The sequence below is a fragment of the Archocentrus centrarchus genome, chromosome 7 (assembly GCF_007364275.1).
Source record: "Archocentrus centrarchus isolate MPI-CPG fArcCen1 chromosome 7, fArcCen1, whole genome shotgun sequence".
Taxonomy (NCBI): domain Eukaryota; kingdom Metazoa; phylum Chordata; class Actinopteri; order Cichliformes; family Cichlidae; genus Archocentrus; species Archocentrus centrarchus.
Window position 1 is genome coordinate 18,002,950 of NC_044352.1, and position 26,077 is coordinate 18,029,026.

At 39.0% G+C, this 26,077-nt stretch overlaps 1 protein-coding gene across 1 annotated transcript in view; it reads right to left on the minus strand.

Annotated features, from left to right (window-relative positions):
• LOC115782776 (voltage-dependent calcium channel subunit alpha-2/delta-3-like) overlaps positions 1-26,077 on the minus strand; it is a 126,612-nt gene that overhangs the window by 43,898 nt on the left and 56,637 nt on the right. Inside the window, exons 6-13 of the mRNA XM_030733189.1 lie at positions 22,676-22,807; positions 21,832-22,043; positions 20,745-20,819; positions 16,147-16,236; positions 15,437-15,550; positions 10,604-10,682; positions 5,589-5,722; positions 336-407 (exon numbers count right to left, since the gene is read on the minus strand). Coding sequence (XP_030589049.1) covers positions 336-407; positions 5,589-5,722; positions 10,604-10,682; positions 15,437-15,550; positions 16,147-16,236; positions 20,745-20,819; positions 21,832-22,043; positions 22,676-22,807 — 908 coding nt within the window. The remainder of the gene's footprint in view (positions 1-335; positions 408-5,588; positions 5,723-10,603; positions 10,683-15,436; positions 15,551-16,146; positions 16,237-20,744; positions 20,820-21,831; positions 22,044-22,675; positions 22,808-26,077) is intronic.

Genomic DNA, 26,077 nt, shown 5'->3' on the forward strand with positions numbered 1-26,077 from the left:
ATATTATTCAGCTGTGTTTGAAAGGTTACTTACATAACAATCTTTTACAGAGGCACTGATTATGATACGATCAGCATTTCAGTTTATATTATATATAAATATAAAAATATTCAAATGGTGATACTCAACTTTGTCCTAATTTACATACTGCAATCAAACTGAAATTACTGTCCATCAAATACACAACATTAACCATTATTTTACAATTTGTGTCTAGTCTCTCAAAGACTAATTCCATGAAGAAAACTTTTCATTTGAGACATGAAGCTGGGGAGTCATGACGGGCAGTGATGATGAATGTGCTGTGAATTCTGTATCACTGTATGTGAACTTACAGTCTCATTCTTGGTACTGAACACTGGCATGGCCACTGTAGTCATCAGAACTGGACCTTGACCGTCATCCAACTGAGTGAGTCATGAGAGGTGAAGAGTGAAAGGTAGCAACAGAAAGAATAAGAAAAACAGAGAGATACAAAGGGAGGGAAAAGAGGGAAGGTAAGGATGAAACTTTGTTTTTGTTACAAATCTTTATGTAACCACACAGCACATTACATGCATCTTATATGTAACATCTTGCCTAGTCGCACTGAGTCATTTTTTCAAGCTGCAAAACATCCGTTTCGAATAGCGAACTTGATGGGAATTCAGTTGAAGACCTAGTCGTATTATCTTCTTCAGGGACCAACTAAACTTCCACGACATGTTTTATTCATGTTTATTATTTGCCCTAAAATATGTTCAATCAGAGCCTGCCTTTGATCTCTTGCAGAATAAGCTTATCCAAAGGCAGTGCTTCTAGTCTGGATCTGGGTATCTTCCCCCTCTAAAGACTGCTGGGATAATTATGATATTTATCTTTCTACCGGCTGTCTGTATCTGACGATGATATCCATTACAGATGAAAGCTTGACACTGTTTTTATAGGAGACTAAAGGAAGGCTTAGTACTTGAAAAATATGATCTAACCTTGCCTTCCCAGAAATGTTGAATCTGTCTAAATGTCAGTGACTTATTCCATTCAACATCAGTAATTGGATCATTAAGAGAAAAATAAATCCAAAATGAAACTCTACAATAGTTCTGAGTTACGTGGGGTGGCAAAAAGCATAAAGCATAAAGCGTGAACTGCTTCTGCTGCATTAATCAATGGACTATAATTTACTTTTGTTAGACTGACTGAGTAACAGATCCAAACAACTTTAGGAACTACCCAATTTTATGCCCACCTTATAAATGTGCCTTCCCCAACCCCACCCCCAAAACTGTTTACCATGAAGGAAATGTGTCAGTGTCCCTCAGACGCTAGGTAAAGAGGACTCAGTGAGATTAGTTTGGACAGCTGGTTAAAGTAATCCAGAGGACAATATTGGACATAAAAGGGAGAACAAAGTGTGCCTCCATACAGCAGCTGTAACAACTGGCAGCCTTGCTGCTAGAGAATGGGATCAATTAAAGAGTTATTTCCAAACTCAGGTCTTCTGGATCACACTGTACAGTGTATCACTGGTCATACAGTATGGACCGGTGTATCCCTGTGAACCGTAATAAAGGACTCCATGTACTATGTCCACTCTTTGAACACAAATCTAAATTGTTACTTTCAGCGGATGTGATTTTGGTAAAAATGCCCGTGCTTACCCAGCTCTTCTGGGGATTGCCATACTGTTATTAGGTAGATAACAAGAGCCAGTGCATCTGTTGCTTTTAAAGTCACCATCAGAGCTACAGAGGATTCTCATTTACCCTTCCCAGGGGAGGAAAGAACGTTAGGGAGGGTAAGACACACTTTATTGATCCTTATATGGAATTTTTTCTCTGTATAGCACGTAACCTGTCCTAAGTATTAGGAGCACTAGGAAGCCAGGCCGGTGACTTGGTCAAGGGCACAGCGACAGCATGTTTTATGATAGTGGGAGAAACCGAAGACCCGTGGGAGAATATGCAGATTCCATGTAGAAGGCCCCTTCCCTGGCCTCATATTGCTGAGCCAGGACCTTCTTGCTGTGAGGAAGCAGGTCTAACCCCTCCTTAAGAGAGTCTCCTTAAGTCACAGCTCACATTTGGGCCAAATCTGCATCATCATTGCTTCTGCAAATTTATTTGTATCAAAGTAAATGAGCTGTGGAAGTTCTTTTCCCTGCTGTGGGTCAGAGAATAAAAGAGAACACGAGTGGACTTTAATACACTTGACACCCCACTGACACAAATACTGTACACACACACGTACACCCCTCAGAGGGCTAAGATACACACCCTTGGCCTGTGTTTTATGTTTCATAGTACACTTCATGATCTAGGTTGCTGTGACAAATTGCATGCGGGTAGATGAGGTGACCCCTGTTTCCTTGGAGACCAGGTTTGTGCGTTAGCGCTGGAGCCATAGCCACCTCTGCAGGCTAATTTGAGGAAACTAAAACAGACCTCATGGGAAACAAAGCTGGCACAGATCCAGCACATGTTTTTTACTGCACAGGTGGGATTATCTTTGAAAGCTCTTAATTACCTCAATCAATATTAATGCCTTGCTTTGAAAAAGGGAATTTTATATTCATCCAGCACAATATTTTTAACAGCATTTCAATATATCATCAAAAGGCAATCAGCTGCTCACAGATTTCCCATTTTTATCTCGTTGTCCTTAATCAGTTATTAGTCTTGTTTTTTAAACTTCGGTGCAAATTCCTCCTCTCACCCTCACCTCCCTCACATCATCCCTGAGCTCCAGTGTCAGTTCATCCAGCAGAATGGGAAACAAAGCCAAATGAGCCAGAGAATGATGAATGAAGCTGGTGGAACGAGGGATAGGAGAGCAAGAGGGTGGATGGCAGAAAAGGAGAGCACAGGTGGAGGGAAGGAGATAGGGAGGGAGAAGCAAAGTGTAACAAAAAAAACAAAAAACAAAAGAAAGGTGAGATAAGATACGAAAGACAGACTGCTGGGTTGCAGTGAGAGGGAGAAAGCCAGAAAAAGATAGCATGAAGGAAAGATGATACACTTCAGTCCTAGAACACAGCCCAAACGCTCATCAATTTTCTAACACAGAGCCAATCCCAGGAGTTTTGCTCACTTCTCACATGCTATCACTAGACAGGACGTGTGCATCTTTCTGTCACTGTTTCACTTTCAGAGGAATATTGCGCATGTGTGTTCATAGCACCCATACCAGAGCAGCGCTGGGGTGATTATATTCAAAGAAGCAGTGCAGATTCCTCACTAATCCCAATTATCATGCCTGAAAAATTATATCTATTTCAGTTTTCTGCTGAGCTGTTTTGATGTCAATCAGCTCGTGTCTATCACACTAACAGTACTATGTCAGACATACGGCCTGCCAGCTGTGTAATGCTACTGCTGTGCCTAGCTCGTGCTGATGGGGAGGCAGAGCGCTCTTTTGTTTCACCATCATCACTGTTATGATTACAGAGCTGCTTATCTCAACCCACATACGACTCATAAATCATTGAAAAATAAAACACTGAAAATGATAAAAAGGCATCAGAACAGATCATCCCGCCAATCATTATGGACGATTGGATTTTCACCCAGAAGATGACAAAACAGCTTATTCTGGAGAATTCTACCAAAACAAATAACACAGGCAATCTTGTTTTTACACCAAAATCACACAGGCCAAAGAATAAAAATGAAGCCTCACATTTACACACAGAATTACGCTGCCAGCCCAGAGATACTGGCAAAGCAAGGCTAACATAGCATCACCAGTGAAGAATGAGCGAGGGTTTATGCAAAGCAAATGTTAGATCAGACGTGCAAGAAGAGAGCAACTGAATGGGACCCGTGACAACCATGATGCGTGGCTTCGATCAAGAAGTTGACAAACAACATGTGACAGTGACACAGAATGCCATGAGCCGGTATGATAGTTCACCCAAATAATGCTTTCATTTTACAGATATCAGAGACCAAAACGCACATGCACAAGAAATGCACATGACACACAGCAGGCCTCAACACAGCACAATGCACCAATGAGCTCAAACCAGATTTTTTTTACCTTTTGTGCTTGGGGTAGCTAAACAGAACAGATTAAGAAGGAAAAGGAGGTGAGAAGAAGAAGAAGGATGACGATGAGGAGGAGAGACAGGGTCAATACATTCATGGATAAGTGTCAGAAAGCCTTTCAGTGCAATTTCCACTGAATGGAGTGCCACTGAGCACATAAAATCCACTGACATTGACTACAACTTAAAAACAGCGACTGTCTCAAGAGAGGAGAGCTTTATATTCAAAAGGAACACAGCGCAGGAATCAACACTCAACAAGTGCTGTATCCTCCAGTGTAAGAAAACATAAGCATTTCCTTATATGTGTTAGGTCAGCGCTGAGTGTATTTGCTTCTGTGATAAATGGGAGGGATAATGAGGACAAAGAGAAACAAATGAACAGAGAAAGAGAGAAAAGGGTAAAACATAAGGGATATTAAGAGGATAGTTGAGAGAAAAAGTACATTTTCATGTAGTTTTTGATTGCCTGTGGGTATTTCTGGGCGAGGGCACTTACCTGTGCCTCTTTGCATTGTTGAAGAGCTCACACTCTTTATCTATACAGAAACTGCTAAAAAAAAAATAACTGCTGCTATTCTCATTCCACGGCCCAACACAGTAACTTCAGCCAAGAAGGACCACTGTGGGTGCATTAATAATACATCGTGCTGTGTGTAGATTATGGATTGCAGAGGATTCTTTCCTGTAGCTCTGGCATGATCATTTTGTGTTGTTTTAGGGATGTTTGTGTCACTCAACTATAAAGCATGTACAGGGGATTTATGTAGGATTTTGGTAAATATTATTATTCTGAATTCTACATCCATGTAATTCACAATATTCCCTACCTTTTTATAGCTAGCATGTCGGTCAGGTGTTTTCATATGTTTTCATATGTACACTCCAGTCCTGAACTTTTCTAGACATTACCTAATGAAGGTGCATGTGGGAACAAAAAATGCCAAATATGTCCAGCTCAGACATTAAACTTACTTTATACTAATGTTGTACCAATGTGATAACAGGTAAATGCCCTGGTGAATTAAAAGCAAATGATTGTGCATCATGTGACTCCTACATGCTCTGGTCAGATGGCATCCACTTCTAAACTAACCACAGCACTTCCAGTATTAATAACTCTGAAGTAGACGATCTCCACGTGCCCCAACCAGATTCTTCCAAGATTGTGTGGAGTTTACGTTTGAAAATGATGTAACTCGCAAATGTTCTACTCACCCTACAAAACTCCCAAACACACACAAGAGACCCATTTACTTAATGGTTCCATCTGCTACACATACACTCCCTTACACATTCAAAGTTACGCTTATGAATGCAGAAACCATTGTCAGCCCTCTGCCTGTGGTTCACCTTCAGTAACTTTCATTTGGATTGTTTAATTCATTCATCATTAAAATACAAATGTTGTTTTTACAATACAAACTTAAACAAAATGCACTGTGGATTAAGTCTATTATAGAGTATTCTGAACCCACAAAGCAGGCAGCCTACTGGATATGCGAAGTTATCAAGGACCATGTGAACTGGAGTCCAGGAGCAAGCCAAGGCATACTCAACTCACAGTGCTATCGATGTAGGCCTCAGTCCAAACTGTATCGTGCTCCCGGTCAATCACCTTGGGACGACTGAGAACATGGAGATACTCCATCACATTCTCTTGCACATCTGCCAATGTGGAAATCTGAGTGAAATACCCTGTTGAGCAGAAAGCAGAGGAGAAAGATAAACAGAAATGAACAATTGTTAATTCTTAATTAAAGTAGATTAATTCTTTAAATTAGATCCTACCAACAATGGGAGAGCACAGGCTCAGAATCCTAACTCACTAGATTGCCTCAAAACACATGCTCTGTGTTTCTAAAATTGCTTTAGAGTAGATGTCCAAAAAAACAGTTTGGCTGTATGGAGCCAGCGGGTGCAGAGAAGGGGAGAGGGAGAATCAGCATAGCAGTAAGACAGAGACAGAGGACAAGAAGTGACACCAAGAAAAAGGGAAAAGAAAAAGACCACCACATTTTCACCCAGCTGTAAAAACAGCAAACTGCCTCCATCACCGTCGGGCATTCAAGTAGAAAATCACAGCCGGAGGAAATAGATTTTGGGGTCATCGTTCCCGGCAACAACTTTTACTCCACAGGGAGAAAGGAGCTGAAGTCTAGACACAATACACAGATCTGTGACAGATGCGGTGTAGCCACCCAGCCCAAATATCTGATAATATACTAATAATATCAATTATTAGCAAATGTTAAATCTGTACTCACAGTAAAACATAAAATATATGTTAAAAAAACTAAAATCTGTTATTGAAAACAAAGTATTCACATCACATGATTACAGCAATCAGAGTAACAGGAATGCATTCAACTCTGAACTTGACCTGGAAGTGAACCTTGACAGGAAGCTGACTTTTTATCCTCAGAGACATTTGGATCTGGCTATTATTCCAGCAGACGGTGCAATGAGAACACACACATACAGACGCACGTCACACACACAAAGCCCGCTGTCTCAGTCGAACGGCATCGTTCATCACAGAAGTGAGTCGAGAATTACCGCTCCCTCTCAAAGGCTGAGGGTGTCCTTCGAGCTGAGCCATCAGGGTCAGGTGGTGGGGGGGAGAAAAATGAATGCTGCTATGTGACATGGTACTCATGTTGTACATGCAATCCTACCTTAGCAAGGTGTGGATATATTTTTAAATGACCTTGGTCTGGGTCAGATGTAAGCAAATAAGAGACACCAAGGTGTCCTGATTCATGAAAATAATGGATGAGGTGGAAGTGAAAAATGTATCATGATGTGAGGAAGAGCTTTGTTGGTCCACAGTGTAAAAAATAGTAGCTTTTGCAATAAACCCTATAAACTGTAAGTTTTTTTGACTTATTGTAGGGACAGGACTTGCCACCTTCTCAAGCTACTGAAAAGCTAAGGTAAAAATAACCTAGCACAAGAGGAAAAACTACTGCGATGGCTGCAACCAGGTAGTACTGATGTAGCTTTTCAATCTGAATAAAATTAAGATGTTAAAAGGCAAATGTAATAAATTAATTAAAGGGCTGTTGCCATGATCAGTAAATTAATAAGAATTAATTTCTTAATTAATTCATGTTTAGATGGGACATGATTGAAATCTGGGAATTCACATATGAGGGTTTTTTAAATAAATGACACACTTTGGAAAATAAGCGCTAAAATTATTTTAAAAGACACTAAAGTCACTTGCAGACAATACATTCTATAGTGAGAGTATGGAGCAGGTAGAAGAAAGCCTACAGAGGTGGAGGTATGCACTGGAGAGAAGAGGAACGAAAGTCAGTACAAGCAAGACAGAATACATCAATGTGAGGAAGACAGGTGGAAAGACAAAGATGCACGGAGAAGACTTAGTGAAGGTGGATGAGTTTAAATACCTGAGGTCAACCATCCAAAGCGATGAACAGCACACAAGAGACTGCGGGCAGGGTGGAGTGGGTGGAAACAAGTGTTGGGAGAGATTTGTGACAGAAGGATAGCAGCAAGAGTGAAAGGGAAGGATTACAAGGATTTTGTATGGGTCAAGGGATGGTTGCACAGACAAAAAGACAGGAGGCAGAGCTGAAGATGCTGAGATTTTCATTAGGAGTGACCAGGAGGGACAGGATTAGAAATGAGTACATAAGAAGGACAGCTCAGGTGTGGCAGTTGGGATTCAGAGAGGCAATATTGTTTGGACACGTATGGAGGAGGGATAGTGGGCATATTAGACACAGGATGCTGAAGATAAAGCTGAGTGGCAGCAGGAAAAGAGGAAGACCTTAGAGAAGATTCGTGGATGGACATGGAGGACATGTAGAAGGCTGGTGGAACAGAAGAGGACGCTAGGGATAGGGTGAGATGGAGGTTTAGGATGCAGTGTGGTGACCCTTAATGGTAGCAGCTGAAAGAAGAAAGAAGAAGCAACCAAATACAGCATCAATTAAGCAGACATGTTCTCAGCACTACGGAACAAAATGGATGGATGGATGGATGGATGGGTGGGTGGATGGATAATTAATAACACTTTTACTGCACTATGACAAACTCAACACTTTAAAAAGACTTTGAGTTTGACTTTGTATAATTACAGTTCTAACTTAAATTGATGGGTAATAAAAGAGGTGAAGATTTGGTTGTCTACTTTTTCTAATAATTGCACCATTATGTTTACTGTGGCTCCATAGTGTAGTGGTTTACACATCTGCTAAGCAAGCGAAAGGTTTCTGGTACAGTTCCAATGTAAAACCCGTGACAAGAGACCAGCTGACAGTAGCATTTACAACATTATATTTATTATCAAACTTAACAGGTCACAACTACATGGTACTTAGTTGAGTTGATTGGAGGCTTTTATTTGCATGTTTTCTGTATTTATATATCGATGACCCCCTGTGACTACTGTACTAAAGTCCCACTGATAAAGGATTTTTAAGATCAATACCACTAACAATATTTGGTGATTTCAAAAATCCGATCAGTATTTTTTCTTTAAAAAATATATTGAACACAAATCAAACACATGAAACAAACAGATTTCCCTAACATTTTTTTTTCATCTGTTGTTGTTTATTTACTCATTTTAGTTCTGCCTGACTGCTCGGATCAGGCGATTGCTGTGTTTGTGGCAATCCAAACAGGTGGGTTGCTAACAGGAAAGTTACCAATAATATTGGCCCACTGATAAATTGGTTGGGCTCTAGTAATGACCCAATGATGCACTATAAATACTATATATTTACCTGGGAAACACTTAACAATTAGGCATCTGTCAGTGGAAGTGTTCCCAGTTGAGTTTAGTTATTCTTTCTTATAAGAATTTGAACATGTCCTTGTTGTATGTATATGCAAGTGAAATGGTGGTTACTGGTTTGTTCTCATATTTATTCTACTTAAGATGTGACAACACATTAACCTGTGTGATTGACCTATCATGGTCAGCAGTCCTATGCAGACAAAAATGTATCTACCATTTAGGGTGTAGCAGTAAATATATACAATGCTAAAAGTTAACCCTTTAATGCATAGTGGTCACTACAGTGGACGGCTGTTCAAAGCTGTTCTCTTGTATATGCCTGTGTTTTGTTGATATAGTTGCATATCAGTCAACACAGTGGATGCTTGTGCATCATCCCATACATTGCTACCGACTGGCCAGTCATGGGGAGTTTTTTTTTTTTTTTTTATATATATATATATATATGTTATTTGAATGCAATTACTAGAATCAGAATTAGTCAATATTAGCAATAGTGACAGTCGATCTGAGGATGCAATATCATTTTCTGTTATTGGTGTGCTAAATACATATTTCTCTGGTTGAAAAGTCAAATGCATGGTGTCCAGCTGAGTGGACATATTTGTAACTCCATGAAAAATAGGTTCATAAACAAAATTTTAATTGCATTTTTTTTTCTTGCCTAAAGAGAAATAAAAACATTACGAAAAAAGAAATCTCATAATTCATGCATCCGTTAATGAAAACATTTAACATTATTTTACCAATACTTGTACCAGTTCCCTCTGTGGTTACAGTACATAAGGAGGGAAATCCAGCATAAAAAATCTGCCACATAAAACATGCGGTCATGACCCTTTGTGAATAAGGAAGCACGCAAAAGTAGCTTTACTTGCACTGTGACACTCATAGCATTTCCAGTCTTACTAATATTCTAGGCCATACAGAGAGTTTTTGACAGAAGACTTTTCTGCATAATTTCTGCAGGATGGAGAAAATGTCACAGTCATCACCCTGAATCATCATCAGTCATACACATTCACATATGTACTGTAGCATGACGCATGCACACACACACGTACATAAATCCAAACAAACAAAATGTTTTCAGCAAAAGAACAGGTCTGTGTGCACATCCCATTGCTTGCAACAGCCTTGGGCCAACACGAGCAATCCCTGGCAAATGAGTGCGCGCACACACACACACACACACACACACACACAGTTTTATCATCACCACTAACACCCTCAAAGTCACTGGATGGGTTCTCTGATATCACATCCAAGCAACACTGTGGATGTTCTTGCATCTACACACAATCACATCCATACACACGCACATACACACAAGTGCTCACACCCTTTGTGTGACCTGTGGCTTGCCTGTCTTATCTACTGCAGCCTGAGGAAATGGAGCCAGACTGTCTCTGTCAGCCACCTCCCAGCTAAATATAGATCCTGAAGGAAAGTGCTCTATGCATTAAGACAACCATGACCACACAGAAAGCTGCTAAAAAGTGGTGTATCACTGTGATAATTTAGACTTTAGGATTAAGGAAGATGAAGTAATATGACATATCTGGTCTGTGCAACTGGAAGCTGCTGCCTCCTGTCACATACACGTGCTTATACTGATGAGCACTGACAAACTCATCTATGCTAGTGTATGTGTGCACACAGACACATGTGCCAAAGACTCCAAACAAATCCTGAGCTGCATAATGTATTCATTTTCATCTGGTTGACAGCACCACGCTGCAACTTTACTCTGCAAAAACAGATTAAAAGGAGAAAAAAAGTACAGCAGTCTTTCAAGAGCCCACCTTTGTTAGCACATGCCATCCATTTTAGATTATCTGCGAAGGCTGATTCTCGACCAATCAGGTAAGGGAATATGCGGACCTGGGGAAAGACAAGCAGATACCTTCCATCATTCATTTTAATCATATTTTATGGGGGCCACCATACCACCATTAAGAAGATAACACCGTCAAAGCCCAGCAAAAGACTCTTTCTTTATCAGTCAGTGATTACCAAGTCCTTTCTCCTTTTTCCTAGTTGATGATTGCTCCCTAATGTTGACCGTGTTACCTTTAAATTTAAAATCTCAGTTCCGACTAATTTTTATTTATTCAAGAAGCAGGTGGCGACAGGCAAGTGCTTTGAAAAACTGCAGTGATTACAAAAGAAAAACTCACAAATTAAACAACATTTTAATTCGAAAAAGCAAGTTTTATGTGCTCAGTATGGAGAATCTTCTTTACTCCCTTGTGCCAAACCTATTTTTGCCTGGCTCAGTTGGCTCTAGCAGCAGGTGTATTTGGCAGGTGCATGTATGAGAGTGTTAAGAGATTTGTTGCCAGATTGGACCAGATGCAAGCCTCTGGGGGCACAGCTGCTATACCTACTGCATATGCATTTTCCACCAACTTCCTTAACCCCCAACAGCCTGTTTCCGTTTGTGTCTGTATACATGTGTTGTATATGAATACACGCGCGTGCACAGATGTCCCAGCATCTCAAACATGTATTTCAGAACATTGCACTGAGCAGAAAATTGCAAAAACATAATTTACTTATAGATTTAATTTTCTCTTCCTGGAATATTTCTGTACTACATTCTTTAATAGATTGTGTTTCACTGAAAAATGTCTTTTTTTCTGGATAATGTCAGTCTATTGATAACTGTAATATGTTGATTAAGTAAGTATGCTTTTTTTTTTGACTGTCATTGTCAAACAGCACTTATTATTTAGACTGTAATCATCCTCTATTCATCAAATTTCAGCCATTTGAATGACACTGCCAAAGTGTTAGGAAAACACAACACAGCTGATATGATCAGAACAATGCAATGTAGGACTTTGACAAAGAGGTGTTAGAGTAAGCTTCCCTCTGTGTGATTATGTATTTTACTTCACTGAAAGCTAAACTGCAACAGACTGTTTATTAAATATGCACGAGGTTTACAGCTGAGTAAGGCACAACAGAGCCATGACATGCAATCTTTAAGATGCTTGAGTGCACCAATTTTACATACATAGGGGGGGGGGGATGCACCTTCAAAAAAGAATACAAATACACCAACATATAAATACTGCAATTTGATGCACACACATACAGTATGCACAGACACTGATATGCATGCAGTTTCCTCAGGCTTATGATTCAGAGTGTATCCTTTTTCTTATCTAAATGTCAGTATACAGTACATATATGAACATTTTTGTTCACATTTCTAAATGATGTATTTAGCATAATTTAATTTATTCCGTTCCCCTGTGGGAACTTTCACACAAATTTTTAAAGAGAAAGTAAAGCAAGCTAAAGTGTTTTGATGTGTCTGTTCAATATTCAGGTCTGCCAAGCCAAGTGGTACTTAGAAAAGCCCGGCTAATTTCACTTATAGATCAACTTGAGGTTTTAACCTGAATCCAAACCCACATCAAAGACAAACATGGTAAGTAGTAATGGTTCCTAAAATGGAACTGCTTTGTATATGGGCACTATCCAGTAAACCTCTCTATAAACAGATATGCAGAATCTGTAGGGACTTTTGGTCGTAGAAGATTTCAGTTTCTATTTGCTGTCTGAGCAGCATTAATGAACCATGTTTGTGCGGGCTTTGATTGGATGGGGGTACTGTTGTTCTGTTTGAATTCAGATTGACGCTCTAACAGGTTTTATCAAGCACTGTTATGGATGGATGATGATTTTAGATAAGGAAGTGATGCATAACACATTTAAACTTATAGAAACTACTGCATCACAGGATCCTGATAACCTTATGCCAATATTTCTAAAGATAGTAGATGATTTCTCTTTCATAAACACATTGTTTTAGTCTCAGTCTTGTCACTAATTAAATTTCTTATCTTACAGTCTGCTTTTGTTCTACCATTACTAAAGCTATAGTGACCCAACACTTAAAATTAATTTCAAGCCCAACATTTATCAGTCTTGGGAAAGATTCAGAAATTGCTAACTTCTAATCAATTTTAATTTTATATTATAATAATATTTCATTCCCCTTTATAGGCTGTAGTGCATAGTAATCTCCAGGCAGTTATGCTTAACCCTTTGAGACAAGAGACACAATGTTGGCAAATGCAGGGAAATGCTGCCTCATGATGCACTGCCAAATGGTGGCAACAGATAAGGTATGGGTAGCTCACAAGACAATGCAAAAGCTAGCATGGTCATTGCTGCATGTAGGGCAGTATATCTGTCCCCTAATGCTGCGACATGTACATGTGGCTCACTTCTAATTCCAGACAGTGTGCAGCATCTTCCAATTGGCAGGGCCCTTGCCTCTGCAGGTCTGCCCACAGTTGTGGCTACAGGCACACCTGAAGCTGCCACAGTCACTGCAAGCTGCTGGATGCAGTGGTGACTTTCTAAAGACAAATCATATGATTCATTGTGGCCAGATAGACTTTTCACTATAGTACAAAGGAAATAACAGCAGAGGAAACAATACTGGGATGCCTATGAACTCATTTTTAAAAAAGTAATCTTGAAATGATTACAATAAGCCACTGGATGCAATATAATGCTATCAGCCTAGAACAATATTAACAAATACAAATTAATGACATTCGCGTGCACGCAGGCAGTCAACTCAGAATTTTTTAAGTGCATGTACAGTACACAGTGTTCAACTTTAATTGGTCTTAATCTGTTCCAGCTTGGAACGCTGTATTCAGTTTACATAATACACCAATGGCACATCCCAGGTTTCTGTCCCTGAGGTCAATCCACCTGCCAAACAATTTGATCACAAATTAGCTGTCTGGGGATTTTCAACTCAGGAGGCTACAGTCTCAGGTAATTGACAGAGTTTGGCAAAACTATAGACGGAAAATAGCGAGTCTTTTAAGTCAAGAGACTCATGATTGTTCTAATCACTGCCATCGGCTGTTTTTCCCCTGCTTTATTAAAAAGCACTTCAAACAGTGCTGAGATTTCCATTTTACAGCCCTGTACGTCACAAGCACTGTATACGCGCATGTGTATGAGAGGGCGTGTGTAAAAAGTATGTCGGTGTTTTTGCATGGATGCATTCATGTAGCAGACAGGTGTACATATGTGAATATTTGGGTGTGATATATGTTTGTTTTTAGTTTGTTTTGTAGGTTTATCTCTGGCTTTAGTTTTAAAAAAGAAGAAAAAAAAGGCAGTTATCTGAACATTAAGAGTAAATCACTTTGAAAAGAATCGTTGCTATAACAGAAAGAAAAGAAATACTTTAGACTTTTTAGGACTGCTATTAGTATTTTTCATGGTAATCAACTCTTCATGACTTTTTTTCTGTACCATTGCTGAATACAGACAAATTCATGTCTGTGTTCAGCATGCCATCTGAATACAGACATTTAGCAAATTTTTTGCACCCACAGTTTCCAAAGCCTGTTTGTATAGTTGGTGTGATTCTCTAGTGGTGGAAGGAATCCATTAAAAAATAGCAGTGGTGGGTGGGGGTGGGAGGTTGGCAGGAGGGGGGCAGACTGAGGAGAGTGACAGAGACTGAAGACTTCTATTATCAGTGGGGCTTCTCTTAAATGGAACTATCTAGCAGCCTTGTCCCCTTTCTACTTTCTGATGTTCAGCCTTGAGGCAGGGGTTGTCAGGAGGGGAGGGCTTTCAGCAGTTTTAATGCAGACCGTACCAGACATACAGAAACACAATTGTCAAGTATGACGTTAATAGTAACTAAAAGGCACAGATACACAGAAACATCTGCTCAAACAGTCAATGTTAAAATAATCCCGAAGCCCATCCCTCTCCAGCCACTTAAAAGCATTTGCCATATAAGCATTTAGGGTTTACCTGAGGCAATGGAAGTAGGAACTTTTTGTGTACCCTTATGCATTACCCTAAAGTCATATTCACTTTTATGTATATATAGTATGTGCCGAGGGTGAATGTGTACAACCTGTAAAGCTTCAAGACCCAGTGTGCTTTCCTTTACAGAAAAAAAATGGCCTGAGAATAACCCCCCTGCCCCCCCAACTCTTCTATCCTTCGGTTGCATTTCATAGCCTGTCAGAAAGCACCACAATAACATTGCAGGACAGCAGAGAAACCATGCTGTTTTTTTTTGTTTTTTCTCTCAACAGTGCCATGCACTGTTTAAAACATCCTATATTGGGTACACTCAACATCCTCTGCTTGTCAAAAAGAACTAAGGCAAAAATAAAAGACATGGAAAAACCATGGTCTTCTTGGTCTTTTTGGTTAGATTTACCAAGAAATTAAGCATTTCTCAAGCAACTGTACTTCTAATTTAGTTATAATAATTTTTAAATTTATATTAGAAATCAGTGCCCTAACCCTATAGAACGATGCCCTTCTCATTCTTTCTGTGGATTCATGTATTTGAGAGTGCGTTAGAGCTCAGGAGATCCTTTCAACATTGTGTCCAAAGGACTTCTGCTCTTCTCAACAGTGAGTTTAAGAAGTCATTTGTAGCCACAGGAGGGCATTAGTCCACTACTCTCCAGTGCTCATCTAGCACTGGTATACATGGTTACATGTTCATGAAGTTGTGACCAAAGTATAATGGGAAACCGAGATGAGCTGACCCTGACCACACTGTCTTGGAACATATTTGCAGAATAATATGATGTGTGTGCTTGTGTGTTCTGATACACTACCTTCCTCTCTGGCCAGTTATACTTGGCAAAGATGGCATCGTATGTATCTACTGCCCCATCTGTCACCAACATAATAGCCTGGCTACACTCACTGCCCCTCCCGGTCTCGTTGAACTGGAGATAGAGAGACAGACAGAGAAAGACACAGAAGGAGAAAACAAAGCTTCTCATTCATCCAAATGTAAATTTAACCAGTTCAATCATTAACAAACCATTCATCCAGCTCCTTCCCATTAGAGCTTATAATGTATCTTTACAAGACTCTCCACTGGATCATGGAAGCTAACTGTGTTGTAACAGTGAGTTAATGGAATAATAATAGCATGCCTTTAATACACATGGATGCATGCAAGGTAGAAGGGCTACTGTGAGATAAAATTACAGAGAGATGCCATTATGCAGTGTGTCACTGCCTTTGTCATTGCAGAATACACTTTAAAAGATACATGCTGTTGAAATATGTACATCTGGAATAAATGCGTGTCTTTGTGTTTTTGTGGATGAGCGTTTAATTGCATGTCCATAATTAGGAGATGTCAGATCAGTAACCTGAGTCATCAAGCGCCTTGTTTACTTGGTTTTTCACATGAATCAGTTGATTTAGCTATTAATTGCAGCCCTAATTAATTTTGTGCACAGAACTGATGTGTATGCGTGGTTGGGGAGTGTGCACGTGTACGACAGTGATCGCGCATGAGTGTGTTACTTACGTCACTGAGAAGATTGAAAGCCTCAGTCAGAGCTATATCCAACATCCCAATGCCTTGAGCAAACAGCTTGTCAAGGTGTTCCCGGAAATGCTGGGGAAAAAGTTTTGAGAACATTACGATCCTGGTGAAATAAGCACAGAACAAGAATGACAAAACACAAAAGGGGACAGAATTACAGGTCTTTATTGAAGGAAAAAAACAAAGGCAGAAGCAGGAGATAACTATGAAACTGGCTCTTTATCCTAGATAATATTTAGCTGAATTTGATTTACCATCATTTATGTGTGAAGAGTTTACATTGATGGTCAAATGGTTTCTCCAATTCAGTCCCGAGCTGGTGTTTCTGGCTAACTACCACATTATCTTGAAGTAAAATGTCAGATACTGACTGAAAAAAACTATAATGACCAGTTTTCCCTTCTCCTGCTTTTAGCTGAAAGTGTACTGTGTGTGTGTATAAGTGTATTTAGGTGTTCATGTGTGTGTGTGTGTGTGTGTGTGTGTGTGTGTGCATCTGCTCGCAGGCATGATTGTGTTTTGAAGGATACATTATTTCTCTAGCGATTCATGGTGAGTTTAATGTTTTCAGCAAGTGAACAGGTCTCATGTGCACATCTCATTACTTGCAACAGCCCTGGGGTAACGTGCATGTCCTGACACACACACACACACACACACACACACGCGCGCGCGCGCGCACACACACACACACACACACATAGATTATCCAGTCTAATCTGTTTATAAGTATTTAGATCCTGTAGTTGGCATTTTGAACATTTCTTATTAAGACTGGCTAAATCAAGCTACTTGATAAAATAAATTCTCCACCCATGCATGTCAGTAACCTTCTTACACACGTCCATATTACCACTGGGAATAGAGGTATATTCTACAAAGTTTGAAATCTGGTCAGGTTTTATGATTTAGGAACAGATCAAACCTTTACCCCATGTACAACATGGTCCTCACCAGGGTTTTGTTCTTTCACTGCCTACTCTCCCTTCCCTTTCCCTACACTAGTCATCTCCTCCAGTCTTCTGTCCTCCTCACTCATGGGAGGAGGAAAGTCTCTGAATACACAGTGAGAAGCATAAGGCCATTTCAGAGCTTGCTCACTTGCGTGCGCGCGTGCACACACACATACACACACACACAAACACACACACACACATATAACGAGAGTACAATGTACAGAGAACTGTGCAGAGAAAAACAACTTCCACTGTTTCGGACATTGCAATGGATGTGGATAAAAAGGTTAATCTGTTTCAACAAAAGGCTGTACCCTGGAGCATAGCAGACTTTACCTATTGCGAGCAAGTGTGCATGTGAGTGCTTGTGAGTTAAGATTGAAGTGATTTTTCTCAGCACAGCGGGCTATGTTCAATTCTTGGCACAGCAGTGTACTAAAGGGGCAGAATGAAAATGTGTGTGTTAGTGTGAATGCAATGCTTAATGTGCCCAACCTTTTGTCCTGCACCACAAGGCTCAGAAATGTGCATCAAACATCAAACTCTACAATGCTTCAGACACCTTTGATTCTCAAAAGGGTGTAGGGACATTCTAATGAATTACCAAAATATCTCACATTACAGCTTGCTAAGCCTAATCTTTTGATTGCTATGATAAGTTATTTATTAATATGGCGACATGCAAATCTGATACCTGCATGAAAGAGTGGTGTTGCTGAACAAAAAAAAAAGAGTAGTATGTGCAGAACTGAGTAGGGTAGGCCTGTTTCACCAATAAACCAATAGGAATTGCACTAATCAAACATGACATCCAAACCAATAGTTCAGTACCATATGAGTAGAATTTTCTGGCTCATACAAGTAATTATTTGTTGTTCTGTTGGTGTTGTTAACAGTTTATCTCTAAGTTCAATTCATGCCCTTCAGGTGCATCCATTCAAGTACTTTGTGCTTAGAAATAATGGATTTGAAAGGGTACTGGCATAAAAATACTGTTCTAATTTTGGCAAAAAAAAAGTTTTCACTTACTAAACATTGTTCAAGCTGTAAATGTACCCTTTATTTTTATATTGTGAACTCCTACTCTACTAGAACTATTTTTTCTCCTCACATTAGTCAGTTAAATATTAAGTTCAGTTTATTTCAGAGAACAAAGAATTCAGATTGCAGTCTAAGTCAGTTGCATTTCTATTAACTTTAGTGAAAACCCAAAAGAGTTGATGTTAGGGATGACATGATCTCTAACATCATCTGCACATGCAAGTGACAACCAGACACGGTGGACTTCACTTGTTTACGTACCTATTGACTTGCATTTAGGCAAATAAATACTACTAATATAGTCAAATTCCTGTGTATCATATGGAAACTTATGTGGAGCAAAAACATATGTTTTTATTCCAACATTTGATGTTGTGCATGAAATAACAGATTTTGGAAAGTCAGATCAGTAAGTTTAAATCTCCAGCATGACAGCTACTTCTTGCCCTCAGCTGAAGTAGAAAACATTAGCCTTATCTACTGCTGCAGACTGCCTTTCCCTCTTAGCCGGCTGACTCAGACAACATAAAACTACCATCTGAAATTAAACACACAATGCTAATCCATATGCATAAGTGTACACTCTCTACAAAGTAAACAGAAACTAACTTAAACACACACACACACAGAATTCTGCATTACTTTCATGTAGTGCATGGAAGGCAGTCCATGCATTTGCTAGAAAACAGCTGTGTCAAAAGGCTTTGGTCTGGAACAATAAAGCTTAACAACTGAATTTTGAAATGGACCTTATGAGAGACCGGATTATTGTTGGAGTCTATGCTGTATATATCAGAGACTCAGAGATGAAGAAAGGAATCACGCCTCAGCAGGAACTGCATCATCTTGACATAAAATGTAAATAAAGATTATAAAACATAAAAATTACATATGTAAACATAATGACCTCCAATGAATTAACATTGTGCTCCTCTAACACTGGACTCCTTCACTCTGCCTCTTACCACAGCCATTTGATTAGCAGATCACATACATAGCTTTACATATGTCATTCTAAGCTTATGTAAACCTGTGATTATCTGATAATATTCTATCTAAGATTGGATTCTGTTATTATATTTACAAACTAGGGACTACTTAGTGTCACTTGGTAATTAGGAATCTGAATGTGGAGTTCCTCAAGGGCCCATTTTTGGACCTCTCCTATTTAACATATACAGTACATGCTCCCTCTTGCTCAGATTATAGAACATTATATTTTCTATTATTGTTATGCAGATGACACATAACTGTACATATCAGTATTACCTCAGGACTAAAGTCCTCTACACTCACTCTAAAATTGCACTGAACAAATTAGTGAGTGGATGAGCCAAAAATTCCAGCAGCTAAACTCAGAAATTACTGAAACCGTTGTTTTTGGTCCTAAAGAATAAAAATCTGCCTATTTAGAAAGCATGATGCTTAAATCCTTAAGCCAGCCTAGAAATCTTAGAGTAATTATGGACTCTGACCTAAATTTCAACAACCAAGACAATTGCAAAATCATCCTATTCAGGATGCCTGTCAAAAGTGGATCCAGAAAAACTTGATGTGTTTATTTTTAGCAGATTAGACTATTGTAACAATGTCCAAAGTCAGACAGCTACAGCTCATTTACAATACTACAACTAGAATTTGCAACTCTATGGTATAGACAACCAGTGGCCAGCTGGTGTGAGTGTCCTATAAAACCATTCCTGTTTTGGGGGCTGTCTCATTGTTGCCCCTCTAGTGCACCTGCTGTTACTTTCATTAACACCAAAGCAGCTGAAACTGACTAATAACCCCCTCTGATTACTTAACTGACCAGATGAATATCCCAGAAACTGAACTGACCCAATTGTTATACTCTGATTAAAAGTGTTCCTTTTGCGCCTGGGTGGCTTGGTGGTGAAGCCGGCGACCACATATATATGCCGCGTTGCGGTGCGGGCGGCGCGGGTTCGCGTCCCGGCCTGTTGCCAATTTGCCTGCGTGTCTTCCCCTGTATCTTTTCCCCATTTCCTGTCTCTCTCCACTGCTAGCAAAAGCCGCTGTGGCCAAAAATGCAAAAAAAAAAGTGTTCCTTTTATTTTTGAGCAGTGTATAAAACTAGACATCTGCAAACCTGGAAAACAACTCTAGTCTTGTTCATCTTTGGCTTCTAATTGTTGCTAGTTGTTAATATATTTCCATCACTGTTTGTGTATGCTTTATATAATGACGTTTGCATATGTTTTGAATGTCTTTTTGTTACTTTAAATGACCTTGTTTTTGAATAGTTCTGTATAAAATTAAATAAATTTTACTTAACTTACTTCAGCCCACTGACATGTCAGTGGTTGTATTGCATCCCTGCTAATACATTATGTCCCACATTCTTAATCTTATACAGTATCTTTTTTGAAATTTCAGTACAATGATTTAAATATTTTGTTTTTGTTATTTATATATTCATTTATTTATATTATCATTATGCATTTATGTGTTCTTTTACCAGCCTTAAACCTGAGCAGGAACTCAGTCAGAAGAAATGATCAGTGAATTCCAGCTGACTGTAACAGAAGAAAATAACACAAAATCAAAAAAAGAAATACTTACATCTTTGTTGGTGACATCTGCTTGGACCAGAGTTCCATTAAGGCATGGTTCCACGTAATGCAGTTCCTCATTATACTGGAGAATTACACAGGAAATATTAGTTTCTTTGAATTGCATATTCATAAAGAACCATTTAATCTACCATTAAAAAAATAGTGTGAAGATGTTACAAACTTTACTCATCTGGATAAAAAGTACACATTATGTTGCACATGCTGCACAGTACACATATAATCCAGTACTTACCATTATGTGATCATATCTATCTACCACTTAATCCTTCAATAATAGTTCATATTAGACTAAGAAAGACAAAGAATGTGTATTCCCCCAAAGCAAGTAACGTTGCCCTTATCGGTTTATGTGCATGTCTTTGCGTAGATGTGGGGGAGGGGGGGGGGGGGTTGTAGGTTTGGTTTCTTTGGCTGTGTTGACATTTTGCCCCACATAACTAAATCTTAGTGCATGACCATAAACATCATTTTACGCCACAAATGCAAGTACTGCAAGACAAAATAATATTACTTCCATTATAGAACGTGTGCAACACAGTAGAAGTGACACAGTAAGAAATAACAAACAAAAAGAGAAAAGAAGAAACACATAAGTCAAAATGGCACATTCCTTTAAAGAGAGTCTGGAAAAACAATATGTTTCCATCTGATTGTCAAACCCTCTTTTTCTCTGTTTTTCCAAAGAAGAGTTTTCAACATGATTAGGATATTAAATGATAATGAAAACTTTGTTCAATGGGGAAAGTGACGGAAAGTGACTGTGGCGATGTTTTGATGTGAAATCACATCAGACACATGCATGGTCACACGCACATTTACACTTGCAGAGTTGCATCAGGCTGAAATACGATAACAATATTTAAGGTGCCTGAGGGCTGGATCCAATCAAATCTGCCTCTTTTGCATTTTAAATCTCCATTCAGCTGACTGTTAATTGGTTGTGGGCATGACAGAAGAGAAAGTTGATTCGTTCCAGCATTTCCTCTGATCTGAGAAGCAAAAGATGTCGATCTTTGTTTGTTTTTGTGAACACATTTGTGTGCCTATCTGAGTGTACAACTGTGCAGACTTACAGCAATGATATTAAAAAAATCATCATCTCCAAGAGTGTCCAGTATGGAGGAAACCGTCTGCCTGGCAATAGTCAGTCTTAGGCCTTTCATGCTGCCACTCACGTCCACCAGGATCACCACATCCTTTGGAGAGGTGGCAGCCTGGATGTACCACTTCCGGTTTCGACAGTCAAAAGCTATAACGCCGTGTTCATCTGGCTTCCATTTGATTCCTTTAAGAATGACACAAATCAAATAGATGAACAATGAAATCCAAAACCTGTATGAAAGGAAAACAAAGATGTCTATCTAAGCAGAGTGATTAAAAAAGGGTGGCCAAGAAGTCAGTTCTTTAAGCAATCCTTAGAACTACAAAACATACTCTCTCTCTCTGTCACAGCTGAATCTCCCTAAAACATTACCTGCTTTAATGCAGCAATGACTCTGCAGGCCCTGAGGTCAGACACTTACAATGGAGAATGAGGAAGCCCTATGATAGACTGAGCTGTGCAGAATGTGTGCCATGGAAAAAAGTAAAAAGGTTAGAAAACAAATAAGACTTACCATATTCAATGCTACATATAATATGTATACACTCATTTTTTCTTTATAATACTTCTATAATTATTCACTCCACCTTACCTGTGTCAGCTGTTTAATATATCTTTTTTTACCCACTCTCCTATCTCTGCAAACTCCCACTTCTGTGCATTAATATCTACTCTTCTCTCTCTCTTCCTGCTAACCTCCAGTCTCCAGTTGTCAGTCACTAAAAATTACCATTTCTGCTTCATGAAAGCTACTTAATTACAAAAACAGACAGTCATCCCCAGCTCCCATCCATCCTTATAACAAACACACTTACCTGGGTACTGCCTGAAAAAACCCTTGGCACTGCCAAAGTACTGCCATATGAGTGATGGGTCTCTCTCAAAGTTATCCACAAACACTTTGTTCAAGGCCTCAGACCAGTACACTCCATTGACAATTGCAGAGTCTGAGTGAGAAAAATGGAGAGGCAGACACACATTCAACGAAGGGAAAAAAAAGGTTAAAAATATTTCTTTTTCGCAGTCCCGAAGGTTGCAACATATATTCTCTGGTGCCTGCTCATTCAGTCATATCATATTCACACACTGCATGTCCACAGGCCACAACCAGGCACTGTTAATTTAAGAGTGATCCAGGAAAACAGTTAGTGGAAAAAAATGAGTAAAAGAATGAGAGAAAAGAGAAAATATATAAAATATTAAAAAGATGAAAAAGAGGAGGAATAGAAGAGACTGAGGATTATTCTGCCTCAAAATGTTAAAGTGTATTAATTACATACAGTCATGGTAAAAAGAAAGTACACCCTCTTTCAGTTCAAAGGTTTTATGGATCAGGACATGATTTAAAAAAAAAACAACAAAAAAAAAAAACATCAAACATTAAAATCTTTAAGATCTTTAACAGATCTTAAAATTTGGTAACCTCAGATGAACAACACCACATTGCATATTACATCATGTCATTATTTATTTAACAAAAATTAAGCCAAAATGCAGAAGCAGAGTGTAAAAAATTAAGTACACCCCATGATTTAATAGTTTGTAGAACCACCTCTACAGCACTAACTTTATCACATTGTTGTAGAGAAATTTTGTCCCATCCTTCTTTACAGTGTTGCTTGTGTATAGCTCTTTTAATGATAGGCAGCATTCAGCATTAATATCATTCCTTTTTGGCATTGTAATAACACCTTAATGCTCCAGACCAGCAAACTGCCAAAACCTATGCTATTACAGAGGAAGTTTACACTTAATCAAGTGCACTTGATTAGCAGCACCTGGCTGCTCCTTACCCTCTTAACTCCTATGGAAGCAGTGAGGGTGTACTTAGTTCTCCACACACTGCTTCTGAATTTTGGCTTAATTTTTTTTTTAATCAAATAATGAGATGTCTTGTTTTTCAGTTCATCTGAGGTTGTATTTTCTTCATTTTAAAAAGTGCCAAGGCCCAGATGATTTTATGTTATGTTCTGATATATAAAACCTTAGAAATGGTCACACACCCATTCAAATGAATGGGTGCAGTAATTACACACCAGAGCTAAACTACATTTTTTATAAGTAATTACTGCATCCTGAATTTCTGCCCCTTAGGCTTAATGATATCTAGTCTGTAAATCCCATGCTACAATTAAACTCAGATAGCTTGCCAATTAAAAATCTAGAGCAAAATATCCAAATTCAAACAAAACAAGGTTGACTATATTAGTGCCAATAGACAAACACACACAGATATGATCTTAAAGTAAGCTTAATATTGCATCAAGCTGGTAAAACTGGAAATGTGTGCTTATTTAGTACACATCTGCCAGGGTAACCATGTGCAGCTATACACTGCATAGATTATGTACAATACTATTTGCTTATAATTCCATCCAAATGGCAAATCCAATTACTAAACCTTCCTTTCAATTTACAGGCTGAGAGTGTTATGAATGTACTGGTTAGAGACCAGACAGACAAGCTTATTATAGCTGGTTATTACTTGGTTCAGAAGCGGGGCGAAAAAGATGGGAGCAGAAAAGGATGAACAGACAAAAAGACACAAGTATATGGCAGGACAGACACAAAATATACCCTTTAGACAGCAATAAAAAAAGACGGGAAGGCAGATAGAAAGAGCTAGAAAATTACTGTGAGACAGGCAGACAAGTACCTAATAGACAAAGAAAAAGAAAAGTAGATAACAGATTTCCCATCATCGTCTACGCTGGCAGCATTGTTCTGCTGTCAACAGTCATGCCAATAAGCCATGATTGAATTATTCTTCTGGAAGCTAGCACACTAAAGCCCTCTCTTGATAGTAAACACCCATCCACCTCTATGAAGTGGAGCTGAGAGGAGGCTGGATTTGATCCAGGCCATATTTACACAACAATAGTCACTTCTGGTGCAGTTTGAGTGTCTATTACAATCTCAGCTCATGATGAGGAAGGAAGTATGGGCTCTACTTCCTCCGTAAGCTGTCATTTAAATTCATGTCAACTAATACACTCCTTACTTCAACCTAAGGCGCTGCTATGATCCTGTACAAAAAATGTGAATATACAGTACCAGTCAAAAGTTTGGACAGACTCTCCCATTCAAATCAATGGGAGAGTCTGTCCAAACTTTTGACTGGTACTACAGTATAGTCACACATAGGTGTGCATGTGTTACTTGCTGCATTAGTTTGCGCAAGATCGGAAATCACATTATTCAGGTTATTGTCATTAATAATGTTATTAGGTTACATTCAGTGATCAGGGAGGACAGCTAAATAAAATGACTAAGAAACTATGTGGGTGTATGGATCTGAACACATGGATGAGAACAGCATATGTATAGAGATAAGACTGTTTTGATCTCCTGTAAATGTGTTCACTTCATCCATGGCACATGTTCCTGTCATGCAGCATCATAAAAACGATTGTTTGGGATATTTTTTGGTTGGAAGATGGATGTTTGAAAGTGGCGAGTTCCTCTTGCGATTAATCTCGAGGGGCATGGAGCTCTCTGCTGTCATGGACTTGGGACTCCAATTCATCACAGCTGATGCCAAACAATTTATGAAGTACAGAGCCTACAAATAACGCTTTGACAGCATTAAGAACAGGTGAAGATGACAGTGATTGGCTCGTATGTATGGGGAAAACAGCTTTTTTCATTAATCGTTCCAGATGATGTTCAGTGTTCCAGAAAAAGAGGGAAAATTGCTTAAAACAGGACCAACAAATTGCAAATAAATAAATAACTCTCCTCATTTTCATCGTCAATTTAATACGATGAAGCACAGATTATTGAAAGATTAATAAGACTGTTAGACTGCCTGCTACCACCTTTTAAAGAGCTTTAAAGTCTAGGATTACAATGAGAAGAAGCACTGTGCGGTGCTATAGCATCAGATGACCCTTCAAAGCATAGACAGGTTGCTAAAACTGGACTTCCTGGATCATATTTCATCCTTTCAGCTGCACCTGTAGCCCCACACCCACATTAATATGACACCTTGTGTTTTTCAGCAGAGTGCTATTTTCTATCTAAACACCTGCTGGCTTCCTGGCTGAAAGCAAGGAATACTCATGGAAATATACATCTAAGTGCTAGCATATTTTAACAATAAATACTGTATTAAAGACACGTACATACAAGACTGGTAATTTCACTGAGAAATTAAAATTCAGGCAAGAACGGTTGCAAAAGGTTTAGTAATTGTCCACAAACGTCATCTTACCCTA